General features: G+C 39.4%; 1 protein-coding gene across 1 annotated transcript in view; it reads right to left on the bottom strand.

Annotated features, from left to right (window-relative positions):
- Positions 1 to 6,496: 6,496 nt before the first annotated feature.
- The window catches only part of MLANA (melan-A), a 15,444-nt gene continuing 8,497 nt past the window's right edge, over positions 6,497 to 13,443 (bottom strand). Inside the window, exons 4-5 of the mRNA XM_006742277.3 lie at positions 8,443 to 8,556; positions 6,497 to 6,737 (exon numbers count right to left, since the gene is read on the bottom strand). Coding sequence (XP_006742340.1) covers positions 6,669 to 6,737; positions 8,443 to 8,556 — 183 coding nt within the window. The 3' untranslated portion in view covers positions 6,497 to 6,668. The remainder of the gene's footprint in view (positions 6,738 to 8,442; positions 8,557 to 13,443) is intronic.

The raw sequence follows: 13,443 nt of genomic DNA, 5'->3' as shown, positions 1-13,443 counted from the left end.
AAATTATATATAAAATACTAAGTGTCTCTTTAGATCCCTGTTTCCATTTCAAGCCTCCAATTTTTTTGGTGCATTTAATAATTAATTGACATCAGTAATTTTATAATTAAAGCAGTGATGGCTAAAGCAGTACACGAAGATAAATGAAAACATTTACTTGACCCAGTATATCACATTGACTTAGTGAATTAAGAAAACTTTAATATTAAAAGCTTGAGAATGTAGCAAATTCTGAAAATGATCTAAGAAATTTGGTGGAGTTATCCAAAATTACACTGTACTATACAATTTACTGTAAGTCATTCCCAAAGTTGTTTTGCTGTCACCTGAGCCTGAAGCCTCATTGTTGCTATAGTGCTGTCATCTGTCCCAGGTATTTTTACTAATTTATTCAACAAGCATTTATTATGCGTGCCATGGTGCTGGGCTTGTTAACGGAAATTTATTGACAAAGCTGAAGGGCATGGCATAGTTCAGGTTCTTATAGTTTAACTTGGGAACAAAGTCTGAGTGTAAGAAAATTTTGTAGTTGAGTAATATATGAAAAAGTACTAAAGAATCAAATGTATGTTTTTATGTTTGTAATCCTCAATATTTTTTTTCCTCAATATCATTCTTAATTATCAATGTAAATGGAAAACATTGTCAATATAAGTTTCAAATTCAAAGAGGTGTAAATTCATTCTACACATCTGTTGAGAACCATGTAATAGAGAAGATGTAGGAACAACATAGATGAATAAGATCCCATCCCTGTCCTCAACACAAAACACCATAAAAGAATATAACAATAATTTAAAAGTAAAGGTCAGAAGAATAAAGAACTCTTAGGAATTTAGCAGTGAGGTGATAGAGGTTTCATATAAAAGGTGGCATTTGTGCTGGGACTAAAAGTATATTTAGAATTGGGCTTGCAAGGACTCAGTCTTAGAAAAGCACAAGGAAGTTAACAATACTGTATTGCATGTTCGAAAGTTGCTAAGAGTAGATCTTAAAAGTTCTCATCATAAGAAGAAAATTGTAGGGACGGTTAAGTGGCTGAGTCAGTTAAGTGTCTGCCTTCGGCTCAGGTCATGATCTCAGGGTCCTGGGATCAAGCCCTGATCAGGCTCCTTGCTCAGCAGGGAGCCTGCTTCTCCCTCTGCCTGCTTGCTCCCCCTGCTTGTGCTCTCTCTCTCTCTGACAAATAAAATCTTAAAAAAAAAAAAAATTGTAACTGTGTGGGGACAGATGTTAACTAGACTTAATGTGGTGATAGTTCTACAACATATATATAAATCATGTAAACATTGGGGAGCCTGCTGCCTCTATAAAGGCTCACTGCAAAACAAACGCTGAACGCTATTTTTGCTTTTCTCCATTTTTTTTTTTAAAGATTTTGTTTATTTGACAGAGAGAGCACAAAGCAGGTGGAACAGCAGGCAGAGGGAGAAGCAGTCTCCCTGCTGAGCAGAGAGCCTGACGCGGAGCTTGATCCCAGGACCCTGGGATCATGTCCTGGGATCATGACCTGAGCTGAAGGCAGATGCTTAACCGACTGAACCACCCAGGAGCCCCTTTTCTCCATTTATTGTAAAAGCGAAAAACCTCTTTAGATTTCTTCCGGTTAGCAAAAACAGGTACTAATGGAGATCTTTTGTAAAAGTGAACTAGCATAATGCAAACTTTGGAAAATTTGGACTAAATCTAATACAATATTACATGTAAATTATACCTCAATTTTAAAGAAAAGCACAAGGAGCATTTAGGGAACAGAGCAATTGAATGGAGTATTATTGGTTAAGAGGGCCAAAGGGGAATAACTAAAAAATAGGTGAGTAGGGTGGTAAAGGACTGAAAAATACTCTGAAAGTAATTGGGATGCTACAGAAGCTTTCAAAGCAAAGGTATTAACATAAGATAGAGATCAATTAAATTACCTTGCAGTATTGCTATGAAGATTAGATGTGATAATTTATGTAATTTATGTAATACACAAAGCCTGCCACAAAGTAAATGTTTAATAAATAGTAGCTGCTATCATTTACTTGACTAGAGACAAGCCAATTAGGAAGTTACTAGGTGGGTCAAGAAGGTAGTGTGAAGGGGTGCCTGGGTGGCTCAGTCGTTAAGCGTCTGCCTTCGGCTCAGGTCATGATCCCAGGGTCCTGGGATCAAGCCCCGCATCAGGCTCCCTGCTCCCTGGGAAGCCTGCTTCTCCCTCTCCCACTTCCCCTGCGTGTATTCCCTCTCTCGCTCTATCTCTGTCAAATAAATGAATAAAATCTTTAAAAAAAAAAAGTGTGAAGACCTCTTACCTGGCAGTGGTGGTAGCAACAGAGAAGTGAGAAAAAGAGATAAAAACTATAGGTTTAACCCAATTTTCAAAAGTTTGCATTATGCTAGTTCACTTTTACAAAATATCTCCATTAGCACCTGTTTTTGCTAACCAAAAGAAATCCAAAGAGGTTTTTTGGCTTTTACAAAAAATGGAGAGAAGCAAAAATAGCGGTCAGTGTTTGTTTTGCAGTGAGCCTTTATAGAGGCAGCAGGCTCCCCAAGCAGTGAGGCACCACCAAGCTCCTTCCCTGGGAACTGTGTTCAGTGTCTCAGCATCAAGTTGCCATAGCTTTGACCTGTGTCTGTGAGCATCTGTGCTTTATCTCAATTTGCTTTGTATCTGTTAGCAAGATGTGTCCTAAGGTATCACAATAGCCTAAGAGGTTATTTTTGGGGTCTGGGACTACTAAAAAACTTTTCCATATAAATTAATGGTAATTATCTCCACTTTACACCGTGTCGGCTTACAAGTTTTCATAAGAACACTCTACTTTCAGATAGTGGAAGAAACCTGTATTTAGATTAAGAAGTATAGAGGAAGGATTTGTTTGTTGTTACTGTTTAAGGGAAAGACTTTGCATAAAACAAAAAAACGTTTTAGCAGCGAAGAATATCATCAACAAAGTATTATCTGCCCTAAATTAATCTATGAATCTAGTGCTAAACTAATAAAAAGACTAATAGGTTTAATTGGAGGGTGGCGTTTGGTTTGGTTTGGGGTTTTGTTTTCGGTGGGTTTCTTGTTTTATATTGTTTTTTAAACCAAAATTCATTGAGATAAATATTGTTATTTTTATAGATTTCTTCCAACGTTAGTTCATAGCATATATAAATGGTGTTTATTGATTAAATGTTTTTCCGTGATCATGTAAAAATTCAATTATGGCTTAAGAGTAGACCATTTAGTTCAATCTAAATACAATACTTATTTGGATCTAATTCTAGAGGATCAAATGAAATGATCTAATCTCCAGAAGAATTTTATTAAAACCATCTAGATTGGCAAAACTATCTTAGGAATTATTCTAGAAAAACTTCTATTTGAGCATATATAACATCAAGTAAAAACAGTTAAACTAGAAAGAAATTGTTCTAAATTACTTTTAAAGAGAAAAGACAGATGTCCTGCTGTGGATGTCCTATAAACCTGAATCAAACCTGTGGTGACCCAGACACCTGATGGATGATCCTGGGGGTCTCCTGATACTCTCTAGCTGCTGCCCAGGAGTTCATTTGGAACAGTGGAGGCCACTTGGGAAGAGCTGGAATTTACACTTCTTGAGCCAAATTTTGTTTGTTGTGATTATTTTTCTGGCAAGCTTTCTCTCAGCCAAGCTGCTCTTTTCTCATGGGAGACAATCCAGCTTTGATAAAAGGAAGTATTTCTTTCTCTTTCTCAAGACCATCTCCCTGTAGTAGTCACCTGTTGTATATGGCTTCATATACTTTGGGAAGTTTCTTCCAGATTTCTAAGCAGTAAATTCTCTCCTTGATGGATTTTCTGCAGATATGCGTTACATGTTCTTGCAGTTCAGCATTATTTGAAGTTGTAACTGAAGTTTTTTAATTTGAATTTCAAGCAGTATTTTTAGACTGCAAAGATTTTTGTTCATTTTGGAGACCCCTCATTTGAATTAAAAGTGATTGATTCATTTATTTTCCTTCACTTTTTAAGTTGTCCTTGTTTTTCTCCTTCAAGCCTTATTAAGAAAAAATTAACAGCATCAGTGTATTTCTTCAAATTGACTTCTAATTGGCAGTCCAGGGATTCTCAGTTTTCTGATTTTCTCTTTGTCTAATTCCAAGTTGCCATCATCCACATAATCGTCTCTAAAGAGAGCAAGCAAACTTCTCTTCAGTGTGGTTTTAGAGATTTTAACAGGCTCTTTTTATAATTTAAAGCCTCTTTCATTTGTGTTTTCAAATTGTCAAGCATTGTTTTCTGTTCCTTCATTCCCCACACTTTTCTTCCATTGCACAGCTTCTTAGAATAACAGTTTTAGGCTTTCTTAAAATTGAGTGTTTTTATCCAAACCAATCATGAGGGATGTTCTGAGGGATGTTCTTCTGAGATGCTCTTAAGATGTTTTGGCATCAGTCACTTGAGATTGAGGGGATTTTGCTGCATCTTCAAGTGACCGTGTCTGTCTTTAAAGTCAAGCCATGAAAATGAAAGTTTAGGGGACTCACTTCTGGTTTTTTTTCTCAAGTGATGGGTGGACCAGTCCAGATATTTATAAGTGCTACAAAATTCAGTGTTTATGATTTCAGAGGACTGGTCTTCACTGGAGGTGACTTGAGGGCTTCATTGGTTTGTGTAATCAGTCTAGTCTCTTCACCTACTTTAACCCCAGGCAGAGTATCTTTGGGATGGATCTTCTTTTTTCTTTTTCTCCTTAAAGTATGTCTGCTCAGTTAACTGTAAAAAAAAAAAAAAAAACCAAGGAGGCAGTACAGAATTTCCTGTGGAAACACATAGAGACTTGGGCCTTGTCTCAAGCATCAGACAACACTATCCGAAGGCTAGTGCAGAGCAGGAGGAGGAGGGAAGGCCAGGCTCTATAAAACAAAACTCTCTAACTTTGCTCTGCTTACTGCACAAATAGAGAGTGTATAAGTGATATTATTTGTCCAGTACATTTGGTCAAGGAGAAAATGCTGACTGCAGCCACTCAGGCGACCCAAGCCATACGTTCTATAGATGTGGAGGATTGAGGCTTAGACTAGGACTTGTGATGAGGAAAGGAGCTGGCCAAATTCTGTTGAAGTTTACTTTAGAATTCATTTATTAGTTGAAAAGGGAGAGGGCTTGTTTTAAGTGATAAGACTGGACAGAATAAGGAACCGTAGGGAGGTATTTCAGTATTTCAGTGACTTTTTTCAATGTGTATAAGTCTGTTTATTCAGTGTTTTTCCTCTTCAGTGCAATCTTGTCTTGGGTAGAAAATGAAGCAGTTATGCTACACTGGTGTTTCTGATGAAACAAGATGATTTTAGGTGGTTTACTGACTCAGCATTAAATAACACTGAGTCACATAGCAAGAAAGTAATTTCTTTCTCTTGCAAGAAAGCTCTTTGTTTCTTGCTAATTTCCTTCTTAAATAAAAAAAGCAGGTCTCAGCCTTCCGTGATCATCAGTATCCTTCTAGGTCTGAATAAAAATACTTTTATTATCTTCTTTTTTATGGTTATCTTCTACTTATGGAAGATGATCCTGATTTTCCATTTAGGGTGGTGATAATTTAGCCAAAAAAATTTTTAAATGAGTTGACTGAAAGAATAAATATTAGATAAATAATAGTATAGGTGATATGTAATTGTCAACAAAAAAATTTTAATGTTGTAATGCGCCATTCCACCATTCCACACCATTCTAGAATCTTTGATCCTTTATGATTACTTCTATATGTTTTTTTGAGAGGGCTTTGGCAGCCCAAAGAAGCTAAATTGCCATTGGAACATTTTAGGCAAGACATCAACCAAACTACCTTACACAACCTTCTGGTTTAACAAAAGCATTTTGTCATTAATTGTGATAGCATTGAGTCTTGAAGTGAAATGTAATTAAAACTGTATTATATGTATTACTCAAGATATAGGATCTCTGCAATGTGTTATTTTAGCATCATGAAATTTTAGAACACAGACATTACTGACACTTTCCTAATCAAGATGAATCTGACTATAATTTGGTAAGTCAATCAGCTCTTTGTCTTAAACCTATAAAGGTATCCTTTGTGAGCACTTCATGGCACAGACTCATCTGCAACAATTCTGTTAAGAGTTCATGTTGGTCGGGCGCCTGGGTGGCTCAGTTGGTTGAGCGACTGCCTTCAGCTCAGGTCATGATCCTGGAGTCCCAGGATCGAGTCCCGCATCGGGCTCCCTGCTCGGCAGGGAGTCTGCTTCTCCCTCTGACCCTCCCCCCTCTCATGTACTCGCTCTCTCTCATTCTCTCTCTCTCAAATAAATAAATAAAATCTTTAAAAAAAAAAAAAAGTTCATGTTGGTCAAAAGGTTGCTTCTTCAAAAATCAGAATAGTAGTTTGTTAGGTATTAGCCAAATTTCAACTAAAAAGAAATTGAATGGTCCCAGAACACACACTTGAACTCTGTCTCAGAAAATAACACCATAAATTTATTAGAATTACTACTAGCACAAATAGTATCAGGCATTACAATGTTTATTGACAAAGTTTTTTCCATTTTAAGATTTCTCATCATTCCCTCAATTAGTATTGCCAGGTGATGTACACTGTTTCTACAGTATTCTGAAGCAGAACATTAGATGTCCATATTAAATTCCAGCAAAAGTGTAAAGGAAATCATTTCATCATCTCTCAGCATTCTCACGGTGAATAAGGTGGTGGTGACTGTTCTTCAGAGAGTTTCTCATAGGCAGGTGGAGCACTGGGAACCTGTGAGAATGAGAAAGGGAGAGTATGGGCTTGGCAACAGTGCATAGGTTTCTGGGAGAGGGGTAAAGTTAGTGGTCAGCATCATATTTATACTACTTCTCTGGACTGAAACTTGTAAGTGCCCACATTTAATTCCCACCCAACAAGATAATCATTGTTAAATTTCACAAGTGTGTATGTTGAAACATTGGGGGGAGGGGAGGAGTAAAAAATAGAGCTAACAGCCTTCCCCAAATCTCAAAAACTTATTTATACCTTCATTATCCTTGTCAGTAGAAGTCCCAAGCCCTAACTGGTGAATTCTTGAACGCTGTTTAAAGTCACTAATATACATTACATTGATACCACATAGATAGATCCTTGTAGTTGTGTCTAAAGACCAGTGCTATTGTCAATACAGCACAAATGTGTTAGGCCTTCATTTAATGCTCACAACAATTCTAGGAGTATTTTCATTGTTTTCATGTTATATGTTGGAAAACTGAGTTACAGGGAAGTCAAGTTACTTGTCCAAGGTCATAAACTTCTCAGTAATTTGGCTCCAGAGTCTGTTCTTTAAACCATTATGATATACTGCATCTGTACCAATGCCGGCCAGTAGAAATAGAGTATAACACATACGTGGTTTTAAAGTTTCTAGTAGGTGCATTACAAAAATAAAAAGAAACGGGTAAAATTAATCTTCATAATACAGTTTATTTAATCCCACATATCAAAATATTATCATTTCAACATGTAATTGATATAAAAATCATTAATGAATTATTTATATTCTTTTCCTCGTACCAAATCTTTGAAATCTGGTATGTATTAGAAAATTTTAATTCAAATTACTCAATAGCCACATGTGGCCAGCAGCTACCCTGTTGGACTGAACAGCTTATACAATTAATCACAGATGCTTTTTTCCCCTCCCTTATATATATCTACATTCAGAAAAAGGCAAATATACTAAAGACATAAGACAAAAAGTATTGTATCCAGAATCAAGTTCTTCCTTTGGATCTTACATGTAGGGATTTCATCATTGATCCTGGAAAATCTGGGTATGAGAGGACACAATTTAAGAAAATCTCTGTGCGGGGCGCCTGGGTGGCTCAGTCGGTTGGGCGACTGCCTTCGGCTCAGGTCATGATCCTGGAGTCCCGGGATCGAGTCCCGCATCGGACTCCCTGCTCGGTGGGGAGTCTGCTTCTCCCTCTGACCCTCCTCCCTCTCATGCTCTCTGTCTCTCATTCTCTCTGTCTCAAATAAATGAATAAAATCTTAAAAAAAAAAAAAAAATCTCTGTGCGGGGGCGCCTGGGTGGCTCAGTTGGTTAAGCGGCTGCCTTTGGCTCAGGTCATGATCCCAGGGTACTGGGATCGAGCCCCGCATCGGGCTCCCTGCTCGGCGGAGAGCCTGCTTCTCCCTCTCCCTCTGTCTGCCGCTCTGCCTACTTGTGCTCTCTCTCTCTCTCTCTGTTAAATAAATAAAAAAGAAAAAGAAAATCTCTGTGCGTCCCTGTTTTTTAATCTTTGTTATTGTTTATTTTTTATTATAAAATATACATAACAAAATTTACCATTTTAACCATTTTTAAATGTACAGTTTAGTAGCATCAAGTATTTTCACATTGCTCTTGCTCTTTAAATTGGAATAATTTTATTCCTTTGAGTTAAAAGCAGCTGTATAATAAACACTGAAATGCAGGATCTCAACCTACCACAGATTCACAGTTATTCTCTTGAAACGGGAATTTGCTGTCCTGGTGACCAAACCTCTCAAATGGACATCTTCCTGTTAAGGTACTTTGAGTGCCAGCATGAATATTTTTGTCCTGAAATGTGAATGCATGAAGGTCAGTGGGTGAGAAAAAAAGAATTCAGTTCAGTAAGAAAAGAGAAGAAAGCTGAAGTTATTTTTAAGAATAGGTTTTAATCTTGGTTCTGCCATTTACCTGCAATGTGTCCTCAGGCTAGTCACTTTACCTCTCTGAATCCTATCTGTAATAATGAAGATAATACCACCTACCTTTCAAGAGTTGTAGGAATTAAAACTAAAGATAAAGCACTTAGTACAGTGCCTGACACCCATTAGTTAGTCATTGAATATTTCTGAAGGGAAGGAGAAAAAGAATTAATCTGAACAATGAACCTCCGAGAATGATCTTTTTAAAAGATTTTGTTATCCCTTTGAGAGAGAGTGCATGAAGGGGGTTACGGGCAGAGGGAGAGGGAGAAGCAGACTCCTTGCTGAGCAGGGAGCCTGATGCAGGGCCTGACCCCAGGACCCTGAGATCATGACCTGAGCCAAAGGCAGATGCGTAACTGACTGAGCTACAAAGGTGCCCCAGAACCTCAGAGAATGATTGCAAGTGGAGGTGATCAAATTAGTGAGGTATCTTAGGGCAAGCATAGGAGAAACTTGGCAGCAGGGACACACTGCCTATTTCTGCCTTTTCCATAATGACAGCAAAATATTTAAACACTACGAATGCATATGTTGTGGTAGAAATGTTGTGGTTGTAGCCTGAGCTTCCAAGTCAAGTTGCAACATGATAAGTCAATCCAAGGCTAAGTTATGCACCCTGAGTTATTGTGGGGAGGGGTGGGTGAAAGCTTAGTTTGGTGCTTTGCATAGGTTTAGGGGTGATATTCTCCATCCCTAGAATAGAATGACAACAGATTGTACAGGACAGAGACACATACCCTAGTGGGGACTTCAGGAGTTGTCCACCATGGTGAGGTGGAGTATTTCATCACTGACATAGTTTAAAATTGCTGGCACATTGTGATAATAAAAAGACTAACTTTTAGTTTCTTTTATTATTATTGTTAAATTCTCCACAGTGGTGGTTCTCAAACTTTAGCATGCATCAGTATCACCTGAGGGCTTGTTAAACACAGATTGCTGGGCCCACATCCAGAATTTCTGACACAACAGATCTAGGGTGACGCCCCTAATTTGCATTTCTAACAAGTTCCCAGATGATACTGTCAAAACTGCTGATCCAGGGCGACATGGAGAACCACTGCTCTGCACACAAAGCACTGCCTGCACCTGGGTGACCCAGCTATACTCGGATCCTTAGAAGGACTGGGCAGATAATGCATAGGGGTCAGAGGGGCCAAGTAGGGGCCATAGAAAAGGAGGCTGTGCAGATGCTGAGCAGCTCTTCAGCCTTTTCTGCAGATTGTGACTGATCATTGGGGTCTACTAGGTTGGAAGAGGGCATCAAGGTAGGTTTCTCAGGGAGAAGTGTTTGGAACATCAATGAGGTGAAGCCAGACATGGATTGGGCCTGATAACAACACAGTCTGCAGACTGTAAAGAAGTGGTTTTCCTTAACTCTAGTCTGAAATTATTATTGATGCTACCCCCCTGGAAGAATATATGCACAAGGGCCCTAATCTTGATGTAAGGATGCAGGAAGTTTCTGCATCTCTCCTCAACTCCCAGCAATATGCTGCAGGTAAGGTATTTAATGCATTTTCTCCCTTTACCTCAATTATCACTTCTACTCGTTTTCTTTTTTTTTTTTAAGATTTTATTTATTTATTTATTTGAGAGAGAGAGAGAGAGAAACAGCATGAGAGGGGAGAGGGTCAGAGGGAGAAGCAGGCTCCCCGCTGAGCCGGGAGCCCGATGTGGGACTCGATCCCAGGACTCCGGGACCATGACCTGAGCCGAAGGCAGTCGCTTAACCAACTGAGCCACCCAGGCACCCCTCGTTTTCTTATTTATAAATTTCTCACCTGCCATAGGATAGGAGCATGATCTACTCCCCCAGCTCACTGCCAGTTCTCTGCATTTGCATTCAAACTTCAGCATGCATTTTAAAAGGCAGCTTCCTGGGTCTCACCTTGAGAGAGGGTCCCAGAATCTGCATTTTAGCAAGAGCTCCTGGAGATTTGAGTACAGGGGCTCCCGACCATGCATTGAGAAACACAACATATGAGAAATGAGTATAAACTGAGCTGTCAGCAGGGAATTCAAAATTCTTCTCCAAGAATCAAAAAGCATTATGTCCTAAACTTCTAAGTGAAAGGATAAAGTTGGTAAACACAAAAACAACTTTAATCCCCTTACAAATCATTTCCTGCTGAAACAAGTTGCCTCAAAAAGCAGTCTTTCCGTTCAAAAGATGTTTTTCAGGGCTAAAGAGAATTGTGTCAGTGGAAACATTTTAAGAAATCTTAATTCCAACCAACTTTGCTACCATTCAATGGCCAATTAAAGTGGGTGAGTAAATTTTTCAAAGCTTAAAACAGGTTGCTAAAGGTGGACTAACTCAGGTATCTGAAGCTTGCATTTATTGTCACATATCCTTTGGCTTACAAGTATTATTTTTTTAAGTAGGCTCCATACCCAGTGTAGAGCCCAATGTAGGGCTTGAACTCCTGACCCTGAGATCAAGAACTGAGCTGAGGTCAAAAGTCAGACACTGAACCAGCTGAGCCACCCAGGCACCCCTATGTCCTTTGGTTTTGAAATCAAAAGAATCCTCCTCATTGGGTGTGGAGCCTAATAAATTAATTAATTAATTAATTAATTAAAAAAAACAAAACAAAATAAAATGAAAAAAAAATCTCCAAAGAGAGGCAGGGAGGTAATTAAGCAATTAAATGCACTACTTAGTGCGCTATTGTACATAATTTTGCATAAATTTCTTAGACTACTGATTCTCAACCCAGCTTTTCAGGACATGTGAAAGTCTCAAAACAAAATTTTAATATTAATTTAAAAATAAATGACAGCATTTTTAGACGCTATGGGAACCAGAGAATTTAAACACAGCTCCATCTCGAGGGGGTGGAGCAAGATGGTGGAGGAGTAGGAGACCTGGATTTTGTCTGGTCCCAGGAATTCAGCTGGATAGGGATCAAACCATTCTGAACATCCACGAACTCAACAGGAGAGCGAAGAAAAGAATAGCAGCAACTCTGAACAGAAAAGCGACCACTTTCTGGAAGGTAGGACGTGCGGAGAAGTGAATCCAAGGTGATATTCGGGAGGATAGATGGCAGGGGAGGGGCCTCTGTCGGCCACTTCTGGCAAGTGATAGAGCCACAGAGCACAAAATCGGAACTTTTAGAAGTCGGCACCGCTGAGGGATGACGCTCCAGGGGCTAAGCGGGGGGGGGAGGGGGGAACCCTCGCGGGACAGTGTGGTCTCAGGGCCCTCAGGGTCACAGAAAGACCGGGGGGTGCCTGAGTGTGGCAGAGGTCCCAGGTATCGAAGCGGGGAAGCCAACTGCAGAGAGGGAGCAGAGGAGCGGGCTCTCAGCTCCGGGTTGCCATAAACCGTGATCTGCGGCAGAGTCGGGCCACTGCTCCTCCAGCAGGGACCCAACAAGCGGCAGATCCGGGGAGACTCCCCTTCCTCCTCCGGGAGGAGCACGCGGGAGTGCACCACAGGGATCTGCTGGGTTTGGAGACTCTGCACGGGGTCGTGTGCCAGAGATAGAAATGCTCAGTCACAGGCCAGGAGAGCACGGACTGCAGCGGAGAGCGGGGAGACGGGAGTGATGACTGCTTTTCTCTGGGGGCTCACTGAGGAGCGGGACCCCGAGTTCTCCGCTCCTCCAGGGCAGAGATTGGGAGGCCGCCATTTTCACTCTAGTCCGCCAAAGCTGGACGGAAAGCTTGCAGGGAACAAAAGCTCCCAAGAGCAAACCCGAGCAGATTACTTAGTCCGGACCGGCAAGGGCAGGGCAATTCCACCTCCGGCAAAGACATTTGGGAACCATGGCAACAGGCCCCTCCCCAGAAGATCAGCAAGAACAGCCAGCCAAGACCAAGTTTATGGATCAATGAGAACTGCAGAACTCCAGCGCTAGGGGAATAATGCACATGGAATCCATGGCTTTTTTACCATGATTCTTTAGTCTTTCAAAGGGAGTTTTTTTTCTTTAACTTTTTTTTTTAATTTTTCTTTTTCCCTTTTTCAACCAGCATCTTATCAATCCCTTTTAAAAACATTTTTATTTTTTGTTTCTAGAGTCATATTCTATCCCTTCATAGTAGTTACCCTTATTTTTGGCATATATATATATATAAGTAGTTCTCTCTTTAAAATTTTGAGATACTTTCTTCTAACAGATCAAAATATACCCTAAATCTCTAGAGTGTGGCTTTGTTCTAGTCTCCTGTCTGATCACATCCTCTCCCTTTTTTTTCTTTTTCTTTTTTTTTTAAATCCTCTTCTTTCTTTTTTCAAACAACTTTTTATCTTGTCAATTCCTTTTATAAAATTTTTTATAATTTTCATCTTTAGAGTCATATTCCATCCCGTCATTGAATCAACACATTTTTGTACATATATAAGTTTTTCTTTCTTTAAAATTTTGGGAGGCACATTCTTCTAACAGACCAAAATACACCCCAAATCTAGTGTGTGGCACTGATCTATGCACCAGCCTGATCATATTTGATCATATTCTGGTTTTTTTTGGTTTTGTTCTGTTTTTGTTTGTTTTTATCTTTTTCTTTTTTTCTTTCTTCTTTCTTTCCCGTTCTTTTACCCTGGCTTCAGGTCTTTTCTGATTTGTTTAGAGTATATTTTCTGGGGACGTTGTTACCCTGTTAGCATTTTGTTCTCTCATTCATCTATTCTCCTCTGGACAAAATGACAAGATGAAAAAATTACCTCAACAAAAAGAACAAGAGGTAGTACCAACTGCCAGGGACCTATTCAATATGGACATTAGTACAATGTCAGATC

The sequence above is a fragment of the Leptonychotes weddellii genome, chromosome 14 (assembly GCF_054177405.1).
Source record: "Leptonychotes weddellii isolate Sample4059 chromosome 14, ASM5417740v2, whole genome shotgun sequence".
NCBI lineage: Eukaryota > Metazoa > Chordata > Mammalia > Carnivora > Phocidae > Leptonychotes > Leptonychotes weddellii.
The sequence above is the reverse complement of the archived record's forward strand: the minus strand, read 5'-3'. Positions and strand labels throughout refer to the sequence as shown.